This window comes from Zophobas morio, unplaced genomic scaffold (genome assembly GCF_036711695.1).
Source record: "Zophobas morio isolate AGI-343-1 ecotype UQ-CSIRO unplaced genomic scaffold, CSIRO_AGI_Zmor_V1 ptg000157l, whole genome shotgun sequence".
NCBI lineage: Eukaryota > Metazoa > Arthropoda > Insecta > Coleoptera > Tenebrionidae > Zophobas > Zophobas morio.
The window spans coordinates 219538-241713 of record NW_026972261.1 but is presented as its reverse complement, the minus strand read 5'-3'; the positions used below and the strand labels follow the sequence as shown (position 1 = coordinate 241713).

The 22176-nt window shown below is 34.5% G+C and overlaps 4 protein-coding genes and 1 long non-coding RNA gene across 6 annotated transcripts; 3 read left to right on the top strand and 2 right to left on the bottom strand.

Annotated features, from left to right (window-relative positions):
- The first annotated feature begins 481 nt into the window (after positions 1–481).
- Positions 482–2969, top strand: LOC135145559 (ADP-ribosylation factor-binding protein GGA1-like). Of its 2 annotated transcripts, XM_064077674.1 has the most exons (15): positions 482–545; positions 621–724; positions 839–959; positions 1040–1138; positions 1203–1323; positions 1387–1436; positions 1523–1576; positions 1702–1782; positions 1835–1963; positions 2013–2091; positions 2148–2276; positions 2339–2388; positions 2438–2566; positions 2627–2737; positions 2792–2969. In XM_064077674.1, the coding sequence occupies exons 2-15, from the start codon at positions 654–656 to the stop codon at positions 2900–2902; spliced, it is 1335 nt and encodes a 444-aa protein (XP_063933744.1). In that variant the 5' UTR covers positions 482–545; positions 621–653; the 3' UTR covers positions 2903–2969. The 2 variants fall into 2 exon arrangements, with proteins under 2 accessions (XP_063933744.1, XP_063933745.1); XM_064077675.1 differs by lacking the exons at positions 2627–2737; positions 2792–2969 and having other exon boundaries at positions 2339–2392; positions 2438–2542.
- A 45-nt stretch (positions 2970–3014) lies between these two features.
- Positions 3015–8132, bottom strand: LOC135145557 (lysine-specific demethylase 5C-like). The gene is made up of 18 exons (XM_064077673.1): positions 8067–8132; positions 5897–6049; positions 5592–5719; positions 5384–5493; positions 5266–5337; positions 5142–5207; positions 5005–5094; positions 4884–4957; positions 4715–4831; positions 4538–4662; positions 4367–4484; positions 4191–4297; positions 4014–4143; positions 3875–3964; positions 3731–3822; positions 3599–3677; positions 3156–3544; positions 3015–3090 (listed from the first exon to the last, which is right to left on the bottom strand). Exons 5-18 carry the CDS (start codon positions 5303–5305, stop codon positions 3024–3026), a joined length of 1584 nt encoding a protein of 527 aa, XP_063933743.1. The 5' UTR covers positions 5306–5337; positions 5384–5493; positions 5592–5719; positions 5897–6049; positions 8067–8132; the 3' UTR covers positions 3015–3023.
- Positions 8133–14984: 6852 nt separating this feature from the next.
- Positions 14985–17121, top strand: LOC135145544 (uncharacterized). Its single transcript, XM_064077662.1, has 9 exons — positions 14985–15050; positions 15172–15330; positions 15394–15649; positions 15794–15949; positions 16021–16160; positions 16212–16331; positions 16436–16565; positions 16814–16890; positions 16948–17121. Exons 3-9 carry the CDS (start codon positions 15433–15435, stop codon positions 17119–17121), a joined length of 1014 nt encoding a protein of 337 aa, XP_063933732.1. The 5' UTR covers positions 14985–15050; positions 15172–15330; positions 15394–15432.
- Positions 17122–17182: 61 nt separating this feature from the next.
- LOC135145543 (ubiquitin-like-conjugating enzyme ATG10) lies at positions 17183–18101 on the bottom strand. Its single transcript, XM_064077661.1, has 6 exons — positions 18033–18101; positions 17909–17965; positions 17786–17843; positions 17619–17737; positions 17402–17560; positions 17183–17353 (listed from the first exon to the last, which is right to left on the bottom strand). The coding sequence occupies exons 2-6, from the start codon at positions 17930–17932 to the stop codon at positions 17183–17185; spliced, it is 531 nt and encodes a 176-aa protein (XP_063933731.1). The 5' UTR covers positions 17933–17965; positions 18033–18101.
- Positions 18102–21592: 3491 nt separating this feature from the next.
- Positions 21593–21912, top strand: LOC135145524 (uncharacterized). The gene is made up of 2 exons (XR_010283478.1): positions 21593–21649; positions 21714–21912. It is a non-coding gene; the product is annotated as an uncharacterized LOC135145524 (long non-coding RNA).
- The last annotated feature ends 264 nt before the right edge of the window (positions 21913–22176 follow it).

The following is a 22176-nucleotide window of genomic DNA, read 5'->3' as shown; positions in this document are numbered from 1 at the left end:
TACAAACGGACTTTTCAAAAGTGTTAATTTTTACATGCCGGCCTGATGTTCAAGTTAAGCATAATGGTTTAATTTTTAGGAGCACATGTAGTCAAGTTTAGAAACAAAAAAAAACCATTTTTCTCTAGTTTGGCTATAAAAGAAACATATTATAGCATGCTGCTCTGAAGTGTATAAAAGTAAAGTTATTTAATAAAAGTAAACCTTTTTATCTTTTGCATATGAAATTTTTTTTTAAACAAAATAAACTTGTAAAGTTTAAAATTATTAAAAACTTATTTTTTACTTAAAGCACACTAAAGTTAAACAACCTTAAAGCAAGTTTGCAGAAAATAAATGAAATTAAAGCACATTTAATTGTAATGAATATGCGCATTATAATTCCCAGGCAGTGGTGTGATCGTGAGGTTACCCGTCCGCTGGAGGTTTTCATAGTTTATATCCATAATACCATTAGTAACAGTAAACTACAATATGCAATCTCCTTTTAAATCACGGAGGCCTCGTTATGGTTTCAAATGTTTGGATATACCATTAATTTTTAGGTTATATTACCTTTTTAGAACACAATTATCGTTTTTACTAATCAAGTTGTATCTTCTTTTAACTCTATATATTAGTTCTTTGTCTCGTAGGCTTAAACCTGGCAGTTAATGACAGATATAACTCAGTTGCGCGAATTAATTGACAGAGCAACGAATCCTCTATTAGAGCAAATAAATTGGTTAGTTATTACTAACTATTAAAATACAAACTTTCTAGGTTTTAAAGTTTGGTATATTTAGTCTGTGTGACATAATTCACTAGTTTTTAATATTAAGAAGATATTCTGGGGTAGGCAGTATGTTATTGATGTCTGCGATGCTGTTAAAAGCTTCGATGAAGGGCCGCATATAGTGACTTCCTTTGTAATTGAACATCTTAGAGGTAGCGAAAAAGTTGCCCTGCACGCACTTACTGTAAGTGTGTAAGACAGATTTCATCATATTTGCGTTTTCGGAGTTGTTGTACCTTAGTACTTTGTTATGCTTTCCATTAGCTATTGGATGCTTGCGTGGAAAATTGCGGGCCACACTTTTATCGAGTAATTGGAAAGTTTAAATTTCTAAACGAGTTAACTCAACTTGTCTCGAAGAAGGTTACGTTTTAAACTACTTTAAATTGAACATAGAAATGTTTTGTTTGAATTTTTTTTTCTCTAGCATGGTTATGTAAACACTCCAGAAAAAGTCAGGGACAGGATCCTCTTTCTGATGAGCAAGTGGCGTGTTAACTTACAACTACCGAAAATTCTGGAAGTCTGTGCGACGCTTGAGCGTCAAGGTCTATCTTGTGTATACAGGTGAAAGAGGTAGAGAAGCTTTGGCGTTAAAAAATTTGTTTCAGGTTACCCCTTAACCTCCCTTAGCCGCGACGCAACTAGTTTTGATAAAAATGTAACTTAGGATTTCTTTTTTCTATTTAAATAATATATGTAATTAACGTTGACAAAACTACCAAAAAACCGTGTAATTTTAAACAGTTTTTACAATGGAAGTATAAGAGCTCTTTATCGCCGAAATCTGAATCGGAACATGTAACTTTTTTTTTAGAAAGATTTGATGAAAGCTAAATAAAATAACTAGTTTTTAAACAATTGTATTTTTAGCAAAGTTAACAATATTGTTTTTTTTGGGGGACTGTTATATTACAACCCCTAAGATTTTGCCTAGACTTCTTCAAAGCAAAGATCCCGCCGACCTAACTACTGCCAACCTGCTTATAAAAGAGATTTTTGAAACAGTTTACTTTTTTTAATTTATACTAAATTATTTATTAAGTTCCACGCATTTAGGAGTATACAGAAGAAAAAAACAAGGAAAAGTTAAAGGATGATCTAAACATTGTCAGGGAAAACATCCGAATCTTTGTTGAGGTTTTGGAGGCTTCAAAGGACACACTGGAGCATAAGGAAGTGCTGGAAGTAAAAATAGTTTTAGATATTTGTTATATCAAAATAACACTTTTCTCAGGAAATCTGCGAGGCCCTCCTAGGAGTTAAGCCCAGATTGGCTAATCTCTGCAGAGAACTCGAAAGAGATGAAGACATCGGTTGGTTAATTGTTATTTCTCTTATATGGCACGTTGCTACTGACGTATTTTTGCAGAGTTTGTTCTTAATATATACAGCAAACTGATAGATGCGTTGGAGCTATACGATCAGTTTGTGCGGCTCGGCAAGAAACCGAGGAGTAATGTGTTGATCGACTTTGGAGATCAGGGGCTGGAGGAAGCTGGTCTGTTTCTTCGCCGCCGCATTAACCGGCCTGGCTTATTTTTAGTTTAACTTTTTTCCCAGCTACAATCCCTTCTGAACTTTTCAGCGTAGTTATTCTGGATAGAAACGGCGTTGGTTTCCCTATTTACGCGTGCAGAACTATATTTAGAATTGCTGTAGATTTCTATAACGATATATTACGAAATTACTAAAACGGCCCAAGCGATGACATTGAAGGCGCAGATACAACTTAAAAACGACTCTTCATGGGTCTGCGAGGATGTGATCTTCTTAATAGCCGTACCAAAAGTACGCTTTCCCGCGCTTGCCGCTCTATATGTACCTTTGCTTTCCAATGGTTTTAAGTAGGTTATGAACTCGCACTTAGAATCACCGTCAGGCCAAATTCTTCTTGCTAAAAACCCGTTTAACGGACCTGGAATAATAACTCAGCGCTTCTCCGTTACTAATCCAACGAAAGTACTGTTTACTTAATACGCTAGCAAACAATGGGCCCCTCTTACCCTTATGTAGAAACCGATACGTCTACAGTACAAACTTCTGTACTCGGCGAATGGAAGAAGAATAGTTGAACAGGGAGTAACTCCTCAGTTAACATGTAGTTCGCTAACTAAACTGCAGTAAAGCGAAAGCCAGCGACATATCTACCATTTCGATGTTTATTAGCTTATGCTTCCAATACGTGGAAAAGAGAAATTATTTTTAATTATTGCACTTCGTGACAGAAAATGAGTAACTGTCCCGCTCAGACGCTAGCTTTATTTCGTCCGCATATATTAATTAATAGCACGTTTAACTCTTCCATGGTGTATCTTTTGAGAAAGTTAGTGAATAAAGTTTATCTCGAGCTTGTGCAATGAAAAGCAAGGCCGTAAACCTGTACAGGAGGAACTTCATGGAAAGCGGACACGAGCACAAGTCAGTCAGATGCGTCAGACAACTCACGTGCTTCCAAGAAGGCGAAAGGCAACCGCCTTGCGAGTCGCCTCCTACAAGTCGATCGCGAGCAAATGACTGAGCGTGCCATAAGGATATTGTTTCAACGTGGCAGTCAGCGTAGATGTCGCAGGAGATACACACAACGGCAGATAGGAAGCATGTGCATCTACAATATTTACAGGTTCGCTTTTCATCAGGAATTTTCTCAAATTCTATTGAAGCTGTTTGCAAAATTTTTGCGTCCCGCGGAAAATTAGTGTACGCCAAAAATTTCTTCCTTGCTTCCTTTTCTAATTGTATAGAGGTGTACAAGTCTGCTGCGACGTACTGCAAGTTTGGGGAACGAATAGAACGAGATCACTAAGTTTAAAATAAACGTACGGCTGCAAGTTCAGGGGTAAGACCCACAGCTTTGGAAGCAATAAAGCATAGCATTTCATCATGAGAGAAGACATGGTGCCTGCAAGAGTAGCCGGTAGTACACGCCGTAGTCACTAAATGAGACATTATTACCTTCCAATGGCTGTGTAGTCACTGACACATTGCCTTCCCCAAGGAATCCAGTCAGCAGGAGTGAAGTTGACCGCCTCTGCAAAGTTGAAGCCCTGAAGAGCAAATTGTGACAAATTTTAATGAACATGAAGGGTAGACTACAACCTGGTTAAAACCGGCATGATACGCTCTAGGGAACGTAATTACAAACTCTCCTGGATTTTGCTCAATCCTGTAGACCGGGATGCCTTGTTGCTTGGGACACCATGAAAAAATTATTCTTATGAAAGGGCGGCCTGAGAACCATCAAGACATTCGGATGGATCATGGTTGTTAGATGGCACAGCAGGTCCGGTTGCTCTTCGAATAGAGCAGGCATAAGTTTGCGTGCCACAGTCTCAAAGTTTCCGCCCTCATGCCCGGGGACTCCGTACCTGCAAACCTTTTTTAACAAGATCTAAGAGCGAGAAAACAGTATGACCATATTTTCTTGTCGCCTTTGTGAAGGTAGTTGACAGAGTACGTATAATGGTCCTCAACGTGCCAGCAGAACGTCGCAAAGCACATACCCACGTACAGCCACGGCACCTATGGCAATGTAACCCGTAAGAGCGACCCCCGAGACTGCAGAGAAGTCAGTATCAACAAATAAGAAACCGTCATGCCGGAGATATTTGAGCCAAAGCCAGAAAGGACGCAGTTTTTATGCAACGGCAAGTTGTTTAAGTTCCAACCATGCGAGGCATCGTAATGACTTAGATGGTCGGTCATGTGTCTACCATAAGTATCCTATCATAAAAGACTCAAAAAGAGGTAAGAGAGGATTACCGAGCACTTGGAAAACCACTCCCAAGTTTGGATGTTTGCAAATCGGCTCCATATTCTACAGAAACGGCTCTTCTCCGCTTTATTATATCCCAAAACTCCAACTCTACTTGGCTGGAAGGTACCGCCTGATAGAAAACTAATGAGAAGCCACCAAGAAATAAGGTTATTGCTATTAACCAACGTTCCGAAGTAGTTTTTTTTAAAGTTGTCCGCTTTAATTTTGAAAGTAGTAAGTGTGTAGTGACTTCCGGGGGGGAATCCATAGGAGTCTACTTTTTCTTTCTCAATATCATCCTAAACGGGTTAAATTTAAATAGGCGAGAGATGTGCGCAGAAAAACGCAAACTTTACACACAGTGACGGGTGAAGTCTCCGATGAACGCTTTAAAGAACAATCTCTGAGACAGTCATCCGGGATTTCTTTACAAAATTTTTATTTAACATTATAGGGGTTAAAAGAAGTCTACCGGGTTTATTCCTCTTGTAAACTGAGAAGTTTTTTTTGTTAAGGCTTAAGCAATGTTCATGCTCCTCCTTAAGCTCGCAAATAGCGTTTTCTTAAAAGAAATCTAGTAAAGTCAATATCTCGCTTTAAAAAGTGTACTATATTTTTCGAAAGGCAGAATATATCTTTCATATGCTGTACGAAGTTGATTAGACATGGAAGTGCCTAGATGTAAAAGTAATACTACTATTTTTTTTAAACAATAAATACTAAGTATTTATACAGGTAGTTTTATTTAGCCCCAACTTTTTCCCTATTCTCATCCATAATTTTTTTTTTACCACGGAACTAAAACCTTTAAAAAAATAAGCATTATAGATGCAAAAACATACTTTAACAACCTCCATTATTATTGACTTCCCGGTACAATTGAAAAAAGTTAAGAGGTTTTTTGCTGACATTACAGCTGCGAGTAAAGGGTACTCCTCTAAGACTATTGTACTTTTCTAAGCTGGATATTAAACAACAAAAAAAAGTGTTATAACTTGAGGGCCAGAAGCCATTAAGTTAAGCGAAAATAATTTACAATATTATTTAAACAAACCGTACTTTTCTAAAAATTGTAATTCAAGACGGGCGTCCACACCTAGTTCACCTAAAGCTTGAATTCTGGTGTCAAATTTAAAAGAATTTGAATCAAGCGCAAAATGTGGTTTCCAGCTGGAAGGGGGAATGATCTAAGTAAAAAGGCTATAGTAATACTTACAACAGGAGGAAAACAGAGATTTATGCAAACCAAGAAACTAAGCAAAAATTAACTATTGTAAAGGCAAAAAAATAATTATAAATCCGATTTATAAAGGTTTTTATAATTTTCTACAGTACAACTATAGCAGTGTGCCTGAATTTTTAACTTTGCATATCCCAAAGGACTGATGATTTGATAGCTCTCACAAATTCTAGGGGATCGCGGAATTCCTCTTCTGTGGGGCAATAAGTGTAAGCCTCAGGAGGGGGCTGGAATGAAAACTTGAGCTTTTTAGTATAATGTTCTTCCATTACTTTTTCTACATATCATCAGACATAATTTGAAATAAATTAGTCTATATTTCCATTTTATAAATAAATATATTTAGTATACGCTTAAATACATTCCATGATAAATTTATTAGTTTTAAACAATGCTATATAGTAATATTAAGGATACCTGTACGTTTAATATTTTTATTTGTACTATACCTTTATTTGGTTGCTATGTAAGCCTTTTAAAAATTTTTTAACCATTTATTACGTTCATTAAGGTAAACATAAAAACGTTAGTGTTGTGTTTTGGTATATATAATTTATTATTTACTTACAATGCTCTATAGAATTATATGGCGTTAAAATATACGAATAAAAATATTTACGTCACATTTCTTTTTATTATTAGATTAATCTACAGATGTCACATTTATCACCAACTAAAATTATAACTGAAATAGTTACTAAAAGTTGATTAACTTTGTATGAAGGCCTGGAGGAGAAAAAGTGCATGGATTGTGCTCGCACGGGTTCTGTTAAATGCTAAAGACAATTTTTTTTTTTTGACCCAATAAACAGTTAAATTTGGCAAGTTACTCAAGCACTCTAATATTAAGTCCCTATTGGTTATTTTTCGACGTTAAAAACAAATTTCTTACAATAAATGAAAAAAGTTTAACTTCTAACTTTTTTTACCATAACGATAGCCTAAATTTCATAATGAAATGTACACTAAAAACACTTTTTGACCTATGGCGTCATTTCAAAGTAATACTAGGTGGTAATGTGGGGAAATCACTGCTTTATCCGTGGAATGGTAATTAATATATTTATACACTTTTCTTGGTAAATTTTAGCGAATTTTTAATAAATTTAATGGTTAGCTTTATATGGAAAAAAAATTAAAAGCTTACAACAATTGTAAGCAAGATACTTATAAAATTTGTTGAATCTGGCCCACTTATACGTAGAGTCGAACTAATCCAATTTATTGTCTTCTAATAATTTATTCTTTTTAACCAATAATAAGTTACTAACTATTAATCCGCAAAATAATTAAACAATTAGTTCTCTTGTCAACCGAAAATAATCCTGTTTTAATATAATACAAATAATATGACTTTCCTAAAAAAAACTCTTGTTATATATTTACAGCTATTTTGTACTTCTTACAGTTATTCAAACCCAGGTTTGGCGACAACTGGAAATTTGTTGCACTTATTGTGTTTGCGGTTCTAATTTAAATTAGTTTGCTAAAGTAAATTATTCGTTAACGACTGATAGCCGGACAGACATTCTCTAGTTTTCCTGTTGCGTTACGCTGTTGCCAATTTTACCACAATTCTAAAGATGTTTTATTCAGTTACTATAATTAAATTTGTTTTATGGTATGACTTTAAAGATGAAATGCTTTTATAGAGATGAATAGCCTAAATAAGCCCCTTATCATATAATAGCAGAATCAGCTTTGATCTATGTCGAATACGTAGCTTGCGTTTTAAATATGATCTATGAGGAGTAAAGGGAGTAGCAATAAAATAGTTAACCAAATAAGTAGAAGAAAGAAATATACCATTGTAGGGTACACAAACTCTACAACTAATTTAATAAATAAGCTGCTAATCTATACATAATATTTCTTGAACTAATTTTATTAAATTTTTTTCGCTGTAACAATTAAAAAGAAACCCTGAATGAAGCCATACGTAATAGCATAAAAAAATAAACGCCATGAACTCAAATATCCTAAACCAATAAAATATAAATTTTTTTAGTAAAATATGTCATACAAAGCACAATAGTCGTTCTTAAATTTGTAAAAATGCTATATAAGCATTTACATAGATTTTTAATAAAATATACTCAATATGAACGGGAGATTGTTTTACTTCTAAAATATACGCATAAATTAAATTAATAATATAACTGAAATACTACTTTCAAAATAGTAGAAAAAGTTTTAGTCCAGTTATTTAAGTACGAATTAAACAAAGTATTTTAAGTATGTTGCACTTATGTAAAGTTATAACAATAAAAGGGAGACAGATATTAAGTTGTTACTTATTTATCTTGGTTAGGTCTTTAAGTGTTTTTGAATATAAAAACCCCCTATGTATACGCATTTGCTACCAGCTCAAGCGGGTGCGGTGGCAAGTTTATTTAACATCTGTTATTTAAATATAACATTAAAGTTAATTTTATTGAAATTTAAAAAAACAACTAGAGATGGGTGTAATACAGCAAATACACAGATTTATCTAATACTTTGTTGTGTGTAGCCTTGCATTCTGTTGAAGACCTGAGAATAAAAGTTTTTAAATTTAGACGCTTTATGTAACGCGCTAACTACTATTTTTAAAAAATATCCTTGTGATACGCCTTTTTTTCCTAATTATAAAAAGCTAGGTCGAAACTTCGTTTATCTTCACAATAAGCTGAATAATGTATATTTATTAGTGTTTTTTAAGTATTTCCAGTCAAAAAACTTAATTTTCCAAGATATTTTTAACACTACTACTTTATTAATTTAAAGGTCATGAGTATTAAGGACAACACCATAGTATAAATAGTAGGGGACCAGACTTGGCCTTTTATTTATAACTTACTTGCGTTGCACCTTCTTTATTGTACTTAACTAAGTTTTCATATGGTTTTTTTAGTATCTAATAAGTCTTTAAGATTTCGTTTTTTTAGACTTTGAGTTAAAGCAGATGCTGTAAAGCATGTTAAGCTTATTTAAATTACCATGTGTTAGGTAACTTTGTAAACATTAATTTTTCTACTAATGTATATGTAAGCATCTTGGAAATTTTTAACATGGACAAACTATTATTACATTACCGCTAAAAGATTGGTAAAAGATAAAGTGTTACAGTAAGAATGATAATAGTTTGCACGGCTTAACTACAGGCGTGTCATGAGAAACCTACGCGATCTCATGATAATTAGAGCCAATGACGGCTATTATAAAAACCAGATGGTGCATTTAATGTTTTTAAAGATTAGTGTATAAATGCTTGTATAACTAAACTTCCTACCTAACTTTTATTATACAGGTGTAGGTGTTAGCGGTTCGATAAACCCATTTTGTCTCTTTCCTACTCCCATCTCGTTGGCGTAGGTGCTATAGTTAGTATATATTATACTACGCTTACCGAGGGCAGAGTGAGCAGAAAGTAAAAAATTTACATTAAAACAAAAACTCAAGTGTATGTATTTTCATTTTTTTTTTCTTCCCCTTTTATGTGCTCTTACTATCCCCTTTATCTATTACAATGATGTATGAATATCCTAGCCAATAATAAGGTAGCACATAGTTTTTCTAAGCTGTTGCCCCGTTCTTGTCCTTTTTTTCCGGGTATAGTCGTAGAATTGATTAATAAATTTACTTTTTATATCAATCTCATTGTTACACGCGGTACATCAATTCGGGAGACTACGCGAGGGAGGGTCTTCACTAACACAGCACGACTAAAAAAATATTAGAGATATCATCAAACTTTCAGAATTTTAAGCGCTTCTTATTAACAAGTGATTGCATGCATGAATCAGCCAAGCAATAGTATAATTAGGTGCTACCTTTTTAACAAGGTTATCTCCTTAACTATTTTTTTTTAGAGCTAACTATAAAAAGGTATGCCAACTGTAGCTATTATTATGTGTAAAATCAAGTTATAGTATAATTTATGGTTATTTATGCAGAATTTAATGCTTGATTTTAAGAATTTATAAGAAATATGTGTTAAAGTAGCAAACTATTTCTTCGTGACAAAAGCTAGGGTACATACAAGCGCTATATACACGAAATAAGTTTAATGTAAAATAAAGGTCTTGACGCCCTTTTTATAAAGAGCCTCCAAATTTTTTAGGTATGGATCTTAACTGCAAACTTGTCCCTCTAAACTTTGACCAAGGGAGCGAACTGCGTGCGTGGAGTCACAAGTACTTAACGCATCTTGCGAAGAGAATATAAGACGTGTTGAATACCCACCCTTTTAAAATAATTATCGACCAACAACCAATGGGAACCTTTAGGGACTCCCGTCGAATTATTTTCCAGTCCTGTTAAATCCCGGAGACGGAAAGGAGTCACCAGGGGAATTTACCAGGACAAAATTCGTCTGAACCCTCGAGATGACCAATTCAACGTCTTCGGTATTAGTGAAGGCGTCCATTCTACCTGCTGTTGCTGAAGTCAATGACCTCTGTGCCCATGGTATATCCTACTGTGACTACGCCACTAAAGCTGAGTACCCGCCTAAACATCTGCTTGATGAACTGAAAGCTTTTATTTGCGAACATAATGGTTTTCCCAGTGGTCACGGCGTCCCCTCCCACAAAGCCCGAAGACTAGTTAGCACATAATCGATTCCACCGGCGCTTTTGGAAAGAACTGTTGTAACACCATACCGGCAAAGGTAGACAAAGTTGTCATATCTTAGAGGTTGGTGGTAACGCCCGTGCCTATTGAAGAAAAAAAAGAAGAGGAGCGATCCATTTATTCATACCTCCAGGGAAGAATTACAGTAAGTACAAATGTGGGACAAACATAGAAAACGCGGTATAGGCACATGGTATAAGCATGTGTATAGAGACTTGGAACGGACATATGATATATAATGCAAGGTATATGTAAAAACGTGATATGAGCATGTGACATTAGAGTTTATACAGCACAATTGCTTACAGTTTTTTAGTGATACAGAACCTTGACGCATTTATTATTGTTAGGATTTGATACCTTAAAAAATGCTCTCCTGCTCCCTTATAGTGGCACCCACTTTTTGGCGTGGTGGTGAATCTAACAATTACTATCCCTTCTACTAGGCGGTGTCTTTGTAGCGAAAGATGATGTAAACAATGCGACGTTTTTTGCTAATGGTTTCGCTTCTCAGTAAACGTCACCTTTCTTTGGTTACAGATAAAATGCGCTCTGAGTGCCCTTCCTCGCTGATGCCAAAGAGCAACTACCTACACCCTCCTCAAAGTCGCCGGCCTTACTACGCCAGCATCTGCATATCTACCTAGTTACTCTCGCCAACTTAAAATTTTCCTAGGAAAGTTACTGTTAATGCGAACAGAAGCACCCAATCTGTCTCAAAAAAGCGTATTGCACCACCGCTATTGTTGACCTTTGAAGGCGAAACAATTCCGTGACGACCTAGGGGATATATATAGGGGTCATCATTAACAATAAGCTATCTTGGCAGTCGCACCTAAACTAAATAGCGACGAAGGTCAAGGCGACTGCTAAAATTCTGTATCTTTTTCTTTGGGCGAAAAGCAAACTATTGTTAAAAAACAAGCGACGTTTGTACGTGCGGTACTTGGTCAATACAACATAGGCGTTTATTACTTGGGCCTATGGATCATTGGCAAATTGTCTCTTCGCTACGAGACAAACGGGCTACTACGCGTCATGACGGGCGCACCGTGGTTTGTGCGAAACGATGCTTTTTACAGGGCAATGTAATACCATCTACCAATGGCTTACGCGCTAACCGACTATTATTAGAAGCGCTCCAGTTACGAATGATAGGACGGCGCACGTATTGCCGTTCGCGCGATGCACTTTGCGTTTTGTTGTATTTTTAGTGGAATCAGGGTTGAAAGTAATAGATAGTCAAAAAAGTTGGTTTAATACAAGCTTAAATATAATTTGTGCTCTATCGCTCTGTTGAAAGCTCGTATCTTCGGTTGTTTTGACCCATTCGAGAAGCAGGTGTCATTACTAAAATAAAGTTATCAACAAAGCTTCCCTCCTCTTTCCTTATAGGTTAATATATAAATCAAAAGTTAGGTAGCGTCCCCTCCTCTTTGGAGATGTGAGCGCCAATATAATAAATACCGCCGTTCAGTCTACTCTACTTACACCAACTTTTATATATTAAAAATTCAAGACCTACATTTAAAAGACTAGTAAATGATGCCCTTTTTTCGACATTAATATAAAAAATGCTGTATTAAGCTGGAAAGAACCAGTTGTAAAAACTAAGTTGTACTCCGCAAAGCTGATAGCTATGGTAAATATAGCTATTCTTTTTTTAAAAAAAATAGGACCACTCAGCTAACAGCTTTAAAATTTCTTGAAATAGCAAATTAATACCAGCTTCATAGTGATAATAAAATTAACTTTAAAATATACAAAAGAAATATACTAATTATTAGATGCCATATAAGATTAATGGGTTTTTATAATTTTTATAGAAAATTAAAAAAAACAAAATTTTATTAATATTACAAGTGATAAAATGTATCACTTAAAAAGTAGCCTTCTAACTCACCTAAGTCAGATAAAATATGGTCAAAGTTATATTAGGGCAATGTATATATATTTATAATTTATTATGTGTAGCTTCCAACTAATCTGTGAAAAATAAAACATCTTAAAATACGTAGTATGACCACTCGTAGCATCTACCATTTAAATTTTATATCAAATTATTTTTAATGTGAGAAAAGCTATAAAGGGTTATATAGAATCATACACTAGGCCCCCAGACGGATAGGTGTGTAGGTTCAGGAGGAAATAGTGTTCTAATCAGTAAGTGGGGATTAGAGCACCTTTGTCAGTAGTCGCCTAAGCGTAAGTTTTGTTTGGTGTTACTATGTTGTTTTGTCTTCGAGGTGACCGGGCGACAAACAGTAGGTTTTCCCTAAAAAGTGTATTTTTAAGGAAGTTTATAAAACCTTTATTATAACAAGGTGTTCATCTTTACAAATTGGCGTATGTTGGTTTCTCAGACATGTTTAGAATCATGGTTTTCAAGGCATTCATGCAACTATGCATAAAGTGAAAATTTTGTCTGCGTAACTGCATAACTGGCAGCGAAAACATTATTTAAATCTACCATACTTCTTTAAAAGGTCAACTGAGATGGAAATAAAATCAATATAATTCTTTTTAAAAAATATTACTTTTAATTTTGCATACTTTGACTATGACTAAGGATAGCAAAGTTCTATATTGATTGAGTACCGCGCTCCTGCAAACTTTAATATAAAACCCCGGTTTTCTTATCTTTTCAGACTTCCGTTAAACCCATTCCTCATTAACACCACGAAAGACTACTTAAAGCTCTTTCTTGGATGGAAGTCGATATGTATAATACTCAATAGTTATCTTTTCTAAAATCTATTAGCAAATAAAAACTTAGCATAATTAGTTTTTACAATGTGAAAACACCCCATACCATAAATTTCCGTTACGTATTGTTATTGTTACGAGGAGTATTCTGCATTTTTTTTGGTTATTATAATTATTGGTATTTCTATCGTCATTGATACCGTTGTTATCAACATTGTTAACTTTTTATCTTTACAACCCCCTGTAATTACTTTAACTAATATAGTTAATAGTTTCAAATGTTGTTATCGCTATAAACTACTCTTCTAGTGTTCATATTACTATCGTTATTAATTTTAAAAATTTACTACTACAACTATTACTAAAATTATTACATTATACATTAATACTACCAGAAAGGACCTCTCTCCATTCGCTATCTTTAACAGTGCCCTCTTAACAAGTCTAAGCCTTTCCTAAAATTTTTACGCGGAAGAAATAGTGTTTGCAGCGTCCAGAGTGATTTAAAGAATACAAAGTTCTTTCCGCCTTTTAAGCCCTCCTTTTAAGTGTTTTACAAAATATTTATCTCTTTTTAGGTAAATCAATTTCACCTTAAGCTACTTAAACCCCTCGTTCAATGCTGGATTTGCAGTAAATAGATCGGCTATTAATTTCGCTCTTTATTAGCGGGAAAATTACCCATAACAACATTAAAAAAAATAAAATTCTAGTCTAAATAAGAAATTAATAAAAGTTTAGCCAAAAAAATTAAAAATAAATATATACGTATTAGGTAGGTATATAAACAAGAAAAAATAAATAACAAAATTAATGCAAGTATAAATAGGGAGTTGTGCTAAACAGTTAAGTAGTTCGCAAAAAAATATCCTGGCGCGTAGGTCACACTCAGTTCAAGGTCTCTTTCCATGACGTGCTTTTTTTTTAGGCACTAGCATACTACGGTCGGTCTTTATAGGAGCTTTAAGCCGCTTAATTTAAATTCCTCTTCGGCAGGGTTTGGGTCACGTGTACCCACCAGTATACGCTCTTTATAGAGCTATAATATGTCCCGAAGGACTAGAAAAGCGGGAAACCTCCAGCCCAGACTCCAACCATTTAGTCTAGTGTGGTGGAAAACCGCTAAAAACTACCACCGAAAGAGGCAGTCCTAAGCGCAAGACCGAACCCAGCTGGCCTCCCCGGGTATGACCTCCTCATTCAGAGGGGAGGAGCCCTACCCGTGCTTCATAGTCTGTGGTTGAAGAAAAAGATCCCAGTCCATAAGTTTTAACGCAAATTACCATTTTAGGCAATTTTTTGATTACTATTTAGATTATTTCATTCTTAGTTGTTAATATATAATGAAGGTTCACGAAAAATAAACCGGCAGTCGAGTTAATTTTTTTTCAGAGTTTCTTGTTTAGTCACACCTGTACATCTCTCTCACTATATATATATTTGTTTACAATTAATTTTAAAGGGTTTAAAGATTTAGACACCGGCCAGTAAAGATTTAAATACCCTAAATATTTTACTATTTATAGCTCTTTACAACGAAGCGATAGGCAAAATAAACATGTCGCAATTATCTGTATAAGGCATTGAAAACGACTCTATCTTCGTGTAAAGTAGTGTCGTGATCCTTTTTACTAAATTTCAAAACCAACAAAATGATAACAAAACTATCGTTAGTAATATCACATACACGATTTTCCTAAAAATTTTACCTATTACTAACTATAATATGTTTAATATCGTTAGGTAGTGGGTTAGTTTATATACATACCAAATTTTGTACTCTGGCTTGAGGCTATCCATTGGCGAGCGCCGGGCTATCTTACTGTTCCTTTGTTGTTAATTTGTTGACCTCTTAAACAGTCAAGTGTGTTCTGTAGTGGTTAGCTAGAAAGCGGGAATCTGTCTACCTCGACGTGCAAAATCTGCTGACTTTAAGAAAAAGTTGTATTGTTTTACTGGTATTTTTTTTTGTATTTATTAAAACTTTACTGTTTTTTATAATTCAAAAATGCTTATTTAATAAAACAATAGCGTAAAAGAGCTATATTTGTTAATTTTTTTATTGGTAAAACCACTAAGGAAGGAGGCAACACTGAAGGCGTTAAAAAATTCTGTAGCAATATGTATTCACTGGCGAATCCTGCCATTTACTTTTGAATAATCCGCATTTCAGGAAATACTCTCATTTTTCATAATCTTCGTAGGGGAAATCTTTATATAATTACATTTAATTATAAGGTGTTACTATTAATTTTTTGAACTTAAATTTTTCAACTAGTGTTTTTTTATTTTACGCCTTAGGAAATTTGCAATTAAAGATACAATTTAGAGCACTGAGGCATGGAAAAAGTATTGAAGGAAAATTTAAAAACTCAAAGCGAATTAGTAATAAGTTTTAAGGATGTGTGTGGGTCAACAAGTGGGAAAGAACTTTTAACTACTACGATTCACGGGGCTGCGCCCTTAAAGAATAAAGATACTCACAGCTACTCAAAAGGTTTCGAAGCAATTACCGAAAAACCTAAAAAAATGAAAGATATTCAGCAACCTAAACAAGGTATTGGAGGCACAACTAACCATTCACCTTGTGCGTTTAGAAAAATAATACTTCCTGAGAACAATAAATATGGGCGCACCAGGAGGATTAACTTTGTAAAAGCAGATGGTGAAATTAATACAACTTTATCTTTTTCTACTTTAGGTTCGAAAGGAAGAGTACAGCTTGTTAATCCTTTTAAAGCAGCCTTAAAGCATAGCCATCAAGCTGTATCTTTAGGAACTAAAAACTTACTTTTAACAAAAAATTATAAATCCCTTACAGAAGGAAATTCGGTAGCACCTACTTTGAAGTCCGAAGGTAGGACAGCTACAACTTATAAACCTTTAGTAAAATCTTCAAGACTTCCTTTCACTAGCCCTTGTTCTCAGGTCCTTTGCCCACGCTCCCACCTCAGAATTTAACAGAAAAAGAAGTTGCTATTGAACTACAAGAAGCTAGGCTAATTCAGATGCTCTATTGTGAAAATCACGCTTCGCTTTGCTTCCTAAAGCAGAAGCGTGCCGCTAAAGTGATATAAACCAGTCTTTCAAGCCAAGTTGTTAACTTATAACCTTCGCAGACGCAAATATCGGCGATATGGCAGCTGAACGAGAAGTTAAAAAGAGACAACGCCAAGTTGAGGCAAAGTATAAGGAAAGCTCACCATCTTATGACATCGTACACTCTTGTTGAGAATTTTGTATGTTTTTTTTTTCTGGAACAGTCTCCTCACCCTCCTTATCCCTCGTTTGTTGTTTTTTACAGTTTTTTTGGTTAATGCGAATTATACTAACTTTATTTTAGGTCAATAATATTACTGCGTGCACAACCAACTTAGAAGTTTTTAATAAGAACTTTAACAAATTTTTGATCGCGCTGAAAACCACGTTGTACCGCATTCAAACTCTAGAAACTACCCAAGATAATTTACATAGTTCGTTTTGTTGTCTATTATTTTATGTCAGCTCCCTTTCCTACTTGAAGTTTATGCTATATTAGATGTTATCGCCACTTTTGTATGATTTATAATATTATGTCCCTTTTTTTTTTTTCTAACATATCTTTTGTCTACAATGGCTAAGTTAGTATAGCCACTATATGAAAGTGATCACAGAGTTTTTTTGTGCACTTTTTACTTCGCTCTTTTTGCATGAACTAAAAAGCTTAGCTCTTGTTGGTTAGGCCTACCAAAGACTTTGGCACTCGCTGAAAATGCTATGCGAAATTATCAAAAAGACATGAACAGTACTAGTAACGCTGTTAGTAACTTATTAGTTTCTTTACGTAAACATAAAACTAATTGTCCCCTCCTCTAGGTAAAGGAGGTGGCGGCAAGTTATCGACAGTTGGAAGAACGGATTAAGCAGCAGCACGAGGGGTGCAGCTCGGCAGACTCTCTTCTGGGGGCCATCGCTAGTCTTGAGATAGCTCATAAAAGCACGAAAGCACAATATATGCTAAATACTTGTGCTGCACCGAGAGACGAATAGAGGAAATAAAAAGTGCTCTGCTGTAGCTTTGATATATACACTTTTTTATTGGAGCACAAAGTCACTTCAGGAACTTACAGGTAACGTTGAGCCCAATTACCGAACCAAAAATACTCAGCCACGAAAGTAAATAGTAGCTCTTGTTATGGGAGCTCTCACCAGCCCTTCTGTTGGCTTGTAATATGTTATTCATTAATTTGGCGGTGTGGCACGGATGCAGATAATAACAAATCTGTTAGACGAGTTAAGGAGTTGCAATAAAGGTCGGTGCGATTTTAACCTTTCTAGTAACAAGATGCTCTCCTTGAGTAATAGTGGCCATTAATTCGTCTTTAGAGAGTGTTAAACACGTTATACGCTCAAAATCTTCCCAGATCGACTTTAAGGAGAGCCTCCTCCCGGTCTTAGCATCCCTTCCAATAAAGTGTAAAACGGGCACCTAGTGTGCACATAGCTCAATTTACCAAGTATACTATGTAAAAATTTAAAATAAACACTTGATAACTTGGAGAGTACACAATTTCTAAATCATATTCGTGAATATCTGTCCCTACTTGTCCAGGCGAGATACAATGAAGAGCGGTATCATGGTTCTCTATTAATAGAAGAGACATATCTACTTGAAAATGTTATTAATTAACTTTTCAACTGAATATATATATACCAATATCCAGCTCTTCAGGTGTACAACTTTTGTCTATTAACTTACAGGGAAATTCATCCTTTTCGTTTTTTAATAAGTAAGAAGGGCAGGTGGTGTTAGTTTTAATATTAATTTGGTAATTACATTTCTTAAGGTATGTTTCTCCATAAATTTTACTCTCCCTGTTTACCCAAAACCAGCCTATAATATTATGATACGCATAAATTAACAAGAAATCTATGAAACTGCTTTAGCCACCTAAATTGACCTTCTTTTAACCAGTCGGATCTCGTTACAAATTCATTTCCTTGTTCTAAAAATTCTTGATAAGTAATTGTGGACATTATTATAACTGAATTAGCACTTCAAAAGTAACATTTTATTTAAATAAAATTGCTCTACCAATAGAGTACCTGCCCAAACGAAGACATTCACCACTCGTGTTAACGAAATTTATCCCCAGAAGTTGTCACTGTTGGTTAGTGGTTTAAAGCATTGACGCGCAAAGCCTATATGGCGTAAAACTCATAGCTTTCGGCCCCAATTGTAACATCTACTTGTTTTCTCAAACAAATAAAAAGTAATAGAACTTTTTAAATTAACTACTACTTTTACCCTTAGGTTTTGAAATATTTTTTTCGATATAGCCTGAGTATACATAATAGTAGCAACTAGCCAACAAACGCTTCACATAATTATAAGAAAAAGAGGTTTAAACATTTAGACCGTTTTTCTGCAAACGGAGATTTAAAGAGTTGTGTGAGCTTTTGTTCTATAAAATATTAAATTAGAACCGCTGCTCTTGGATGTTTCGTACGATACCTTTAAATAGCCATGGCCTTGTGTTGTGACAAGCTAAAAAAAAAGTGTGAACAAAAATAAGTTTGCGGTGATCCAGATGCAGTGATAAAAATAGTTTGACCTTGTAACTTTTTTTAATAATATAAGCAAAAAGATGAAGACTTTTATTACGTTGGTTTGTTATTGAGAAAAATCATCTAGTGACTCATCTAGTACCACCTGCTTATACTTTCCCACTTTTTGATCCGTGTCATAGATCTCTCCTTTTACCATAACTTAGATAACACTTCTCTAGTAATTTTTTTATCCTGAAACGAACTTAATCTTCGTTATGGGTGGTAATATCTAACTCTAACCCAAGGAGCAAGAGACAACATAGGCCCCGTCTAACGCTGGCAAAAATAAAATTGGCAGTAACCCCAAGAGATATGTCAGCCTGTGCAAGGATTACGGCATGAAGCAGAGTTCTGTTTCTCAAGTACGTTGACTTTCATGATGATTAGTTGAGGATGAACGCTATTTTGCACTAATAACAGGTTAATTGGAATAGCTCAGTTACGTTAATACCTCAGGGCGTTCAAGCACTGGCCCTACGTGGGACTGATATGTTTGTGTAGAGAGTTGTATCGGCTATTTAACCTGCCTAAATGCTTATGCATATGTCGAAGTGATGTCCCTATTCTTAGGTAAAGTTATCTATGGAGTCATTTAAGCTACTCCTAATAAACTAGGAACCACTTTTAATACTACCTTTGAGTTTTTTTAAAAAAAAGTGGCATTATATAGGAAAAAATACTAAAATTTTTGGTGAGTCTAGCGTCCAAGCGACATTCAGTAATTTTATTTCATACTAAGTAAGAGTTTCTATTTAATTTTATTAACTCGATAGTTAAAACCTTTTAAAACCATGTGGTAAGTAAAGAAAGTGAACTAGCTATTAATATTATTGTTGGAACAGGCTCTACGGAGCAGGTGCAATTTACTTTGCAGCTCAATATTCAAAGGCGGAAGAGTTCTGTTGCAAGAAGTCTATAGAAGTTTGGTTTAATATGTATTATCGGGTACTTCTTTAGTAAGACAGCTTTCTGAAAGCTTTAGATAAGCTACTCAAAGTTGACATCTATAATAAGGATATAACTGCTTTAAAAAAAAGGGGGGAATAGACATCTTTTTAAAAATTATTTATTGCGGGAACATAAAATTTTTTTATCAGGAAAGCATTCCTCATGTTTCAATCGAGCAGGGCAACATGTTTAGAATAGAATGTGTTACCTTCAAAGGAATGTATTTTACAATACATAGCAAATCGCTTCAATAGTTTAAATGAACTAACCAGTGAATAATAGTGGTAATAGTATAGTTTTTAGTGCTGTTAGAAGATAGTACTATTTACTAGTATATATATGCATATGCCCGAGACAGTCCTTTCGTGACTTCTGTTGAAAATATCTTGAGTAAATTGAAGCGATTTGCTCTTTATTGTGAAATATCTTCATTGGAAGATTGAACATTCTACTCTGAGTTTGATTGCCCTCCTCGATCTAACTATATATACTAGTAAATAGTACTATCTTCTAACAGTACTAATACTATACCATTTATATAGTACTACCACTATTATTCACTGGTTAGTTCATTGAAACTATGCTGCTACCAGCACCAGCGTCTCTTGTACTCGAGATAGTGCCATTCCTGTCACTCGTCACACAAGCCTATGCAAGCGAAAGCACTTACACGGAGTTATAAGCTAGAGGCCGCAGTATTTGTATGATTTAGTTGCTTCCATCAACGTGCTACTGGAATTATTAACTTAATAACAACTTGTTAATTACGTGGCATGATTATTTTAAACTAGGTAGATAATTTAAACAAAAAATAGAGCTACCAATTTCGCCCGCTTACCCTCAAAGCCTATATCTCAACTTTAACCCGAATACTGAAAGGAGTTACGCGTAATTTCAAGCACTTTTATAATACACACATTAATTTTTACGGCTGAACTATATTACTACTAATGTGAGAGCGTTACAATATTTATATGTGATGGTAAAAAATATTTAATATGAAAATTCACGGCTGGCAGCTTACGCGGAATAAAATCGTGGTGGTTTGTAGTGCTGGGTTTACGTAACCCCGATTAGTATTATAGGGCTAAGTTAAGAAGTTTGTTAGTCTTAGATAAAACCTTAATTTTAATAAATTTATAAAATAAGGTTTGAGAACGGGTTCGATACCTAATCAAGTTTGTCTAGTTCACTTTGAGGATTATCAAATTAAATTGAACTTTACTATTACTTTACTGACAGCTTGTACTTTAAAAGTAATTTAAATACTTTTATTATCATTGGATACTTAAATTAAGGCCAATGAAATTTTAAAAGTTTTATTAATAAGAAAACTAGACCTCTCATACTACCTAATGATGGAGCTTATACTTGTCATTTAAATGCTCACGTTAATTAAGGAATAGCAATAACTACATGCTTTTATTACAAAAGGAAACCATAATTATCGGGACCACTTGAAAGCCCAAAAAAAGGTGCCCCCAAATTTTAAGTAACCTTAACACGTACTTCAATGATAGACTAAATAAAAGTAACTGTCAAAAAGGCTATTTTACATCATAGATCATATGATTGCTTAAATTTAATTATTAAACCAAACTCTACTAAAAATCATGGAGACTTCAGCAAAACCTAAATTAAACGTGGCCCATAGAGGGCTATTATCTGAAAGTTACACATGGACTATTTACTCAAAAAGCAATGAGTATCCCCCCGTTTTGTCACGTTGTATGCAAATTGTATGGATTCTATGTTGAGACAAGATTTATTATAATTACCAAAACAATAATTCGCACCTGCACTTTGATGGGAGCGAAAATAAATATTTTATTATAATGAATTAATAAATAAATTGTTATAATTTTTATGAAAAAGTTTAAATTTAATAAAAAATTACTATATAAGTGGGGTACGCCACAACAGATTATAGTTCTCCTAACTAAATTAAATTTTAACAGGGCTAAGTTGACATGAAATTTGGCTTCATCTACTAATTATCAATTTACACTTTCTTTCGGCGGTGCATTAATTTGTTTCAGACTTGTAAGTAATTTTATGATGAGCTTTCTTGTTTTCGTAAACAGGTATGAATACCGAACTTACTAGTGACAGAACGTATGAAGAGGTAAAGGTTGGACGCTACACTCGCGTATAAAACGCAGTACGTGGCCCTAACTCAGAAGCTCAAAGATGAAACTTTATACAAACTATTAAACATGGCGCTGAGTTTACAATCGTGAGTCAGAGCGGGGAGATGTGTATATAAATAAGGGGTGTGTTTCACTAACTTATGTATCTTTAATAATAACTGAAGTTTTTTGTCTTCCAACTCAGTAGCACAGTAATAACCTTATCTAATTAGTGAAAAGTGTCTAGAAATAAAATATTTTGCTGGTGGCTTTTTGTATATATGCGGATTACTATTACACGTTTGATTTTCCTTACGCCAAAAAGTGGCGCCTTGCTTAAGGGAGCAAGTAATCATTTATTAAGGTATGGGGTCCTAACATACACAAAGACTATATATAACGGAACAATATAAAGCAC

Bases quoted from the DNA above. Each gene is read 5' to 3' on its own strand.
- LOC135145559 (XM_064077674.1), top strand. From the start codon at position 654: ATGACAGATATAACTCAGTTGCGCGAATTAATTGACAGAGCAACGAAT. The intron at 960-1,039 runs GTAAGTGTGTAA...GCTTTCCATTAG, and splicing joins TTGCCCTGCACGCACTTACT to CTATTGGATGCTTGCGTGGA. The intron at 2,092-2,147 runs GTTGGTTAATTG...GTATTTTTGCAG, and splicing joins CGAAAGAGATGAAGACATCG to AGTTTGTTCTTAATATATAC.
- LOC135145557 (XM_064077673.1), bottom strand. From the start codon at position 5,305: ATGAGAATAGGGAAAAAGTTGGGGCTAAATAAAACTACCT. The intron at 4,485-4,537 runs GTAATCCTCTCT...TACTTATGGTAG, and splicing joins AGTGGTTTTCCAAGTGCTCG to ACACATGACCGACCATCTAA. The intron at 4,298-4,366 runs GTTTCTTATTTG...ACATTGCCATAG, and splicing joins CAAATATCTCCGGCATGACG to GTGCCGTGGCTGTACGTGGG.
- LOC135145544 (XM_064077662.1), top strand. From the start codon at position 15,433: ATGGAAAAAGTATTGAAGGAAAATTTAAAAACTCAAAGCGAATTAGTA. The intron at 16,332-16,435 runs GTATGTTTTTTT...ACTTTATTTTAG, and splicing joins ACACTCTTGTTGAGAATTTT to GTCAATAATATTACTGCGTG. The intron at 16,566-16,813 runs GTTCGTTTTGTT...CTTGTTGGTTAG, and splicing joins TACCCAAGATAATTTACATA to GCCTACCAAAGACTTTGGCA.
- LOC135145543 (XM_064077661.1), bottom strand. From the start codon at position 17,932: ATGGAGAAACATACCTTAAGAAAT. The intron at 17,844-17,908 runs GTAATTACCAAA...AAAAACGAAAAG, and splicing joins AGAAACATACCTTAAGAAAT to GATGAATTTCCCTGTAAGTT. The intron at 17,354-17,401 runs GTTAAAATCGCA...CTCGTCTAACAG, and splicing joins AGCATCTTGTTACTAGAAAG to ATTTGTTATTATCTGCATCC.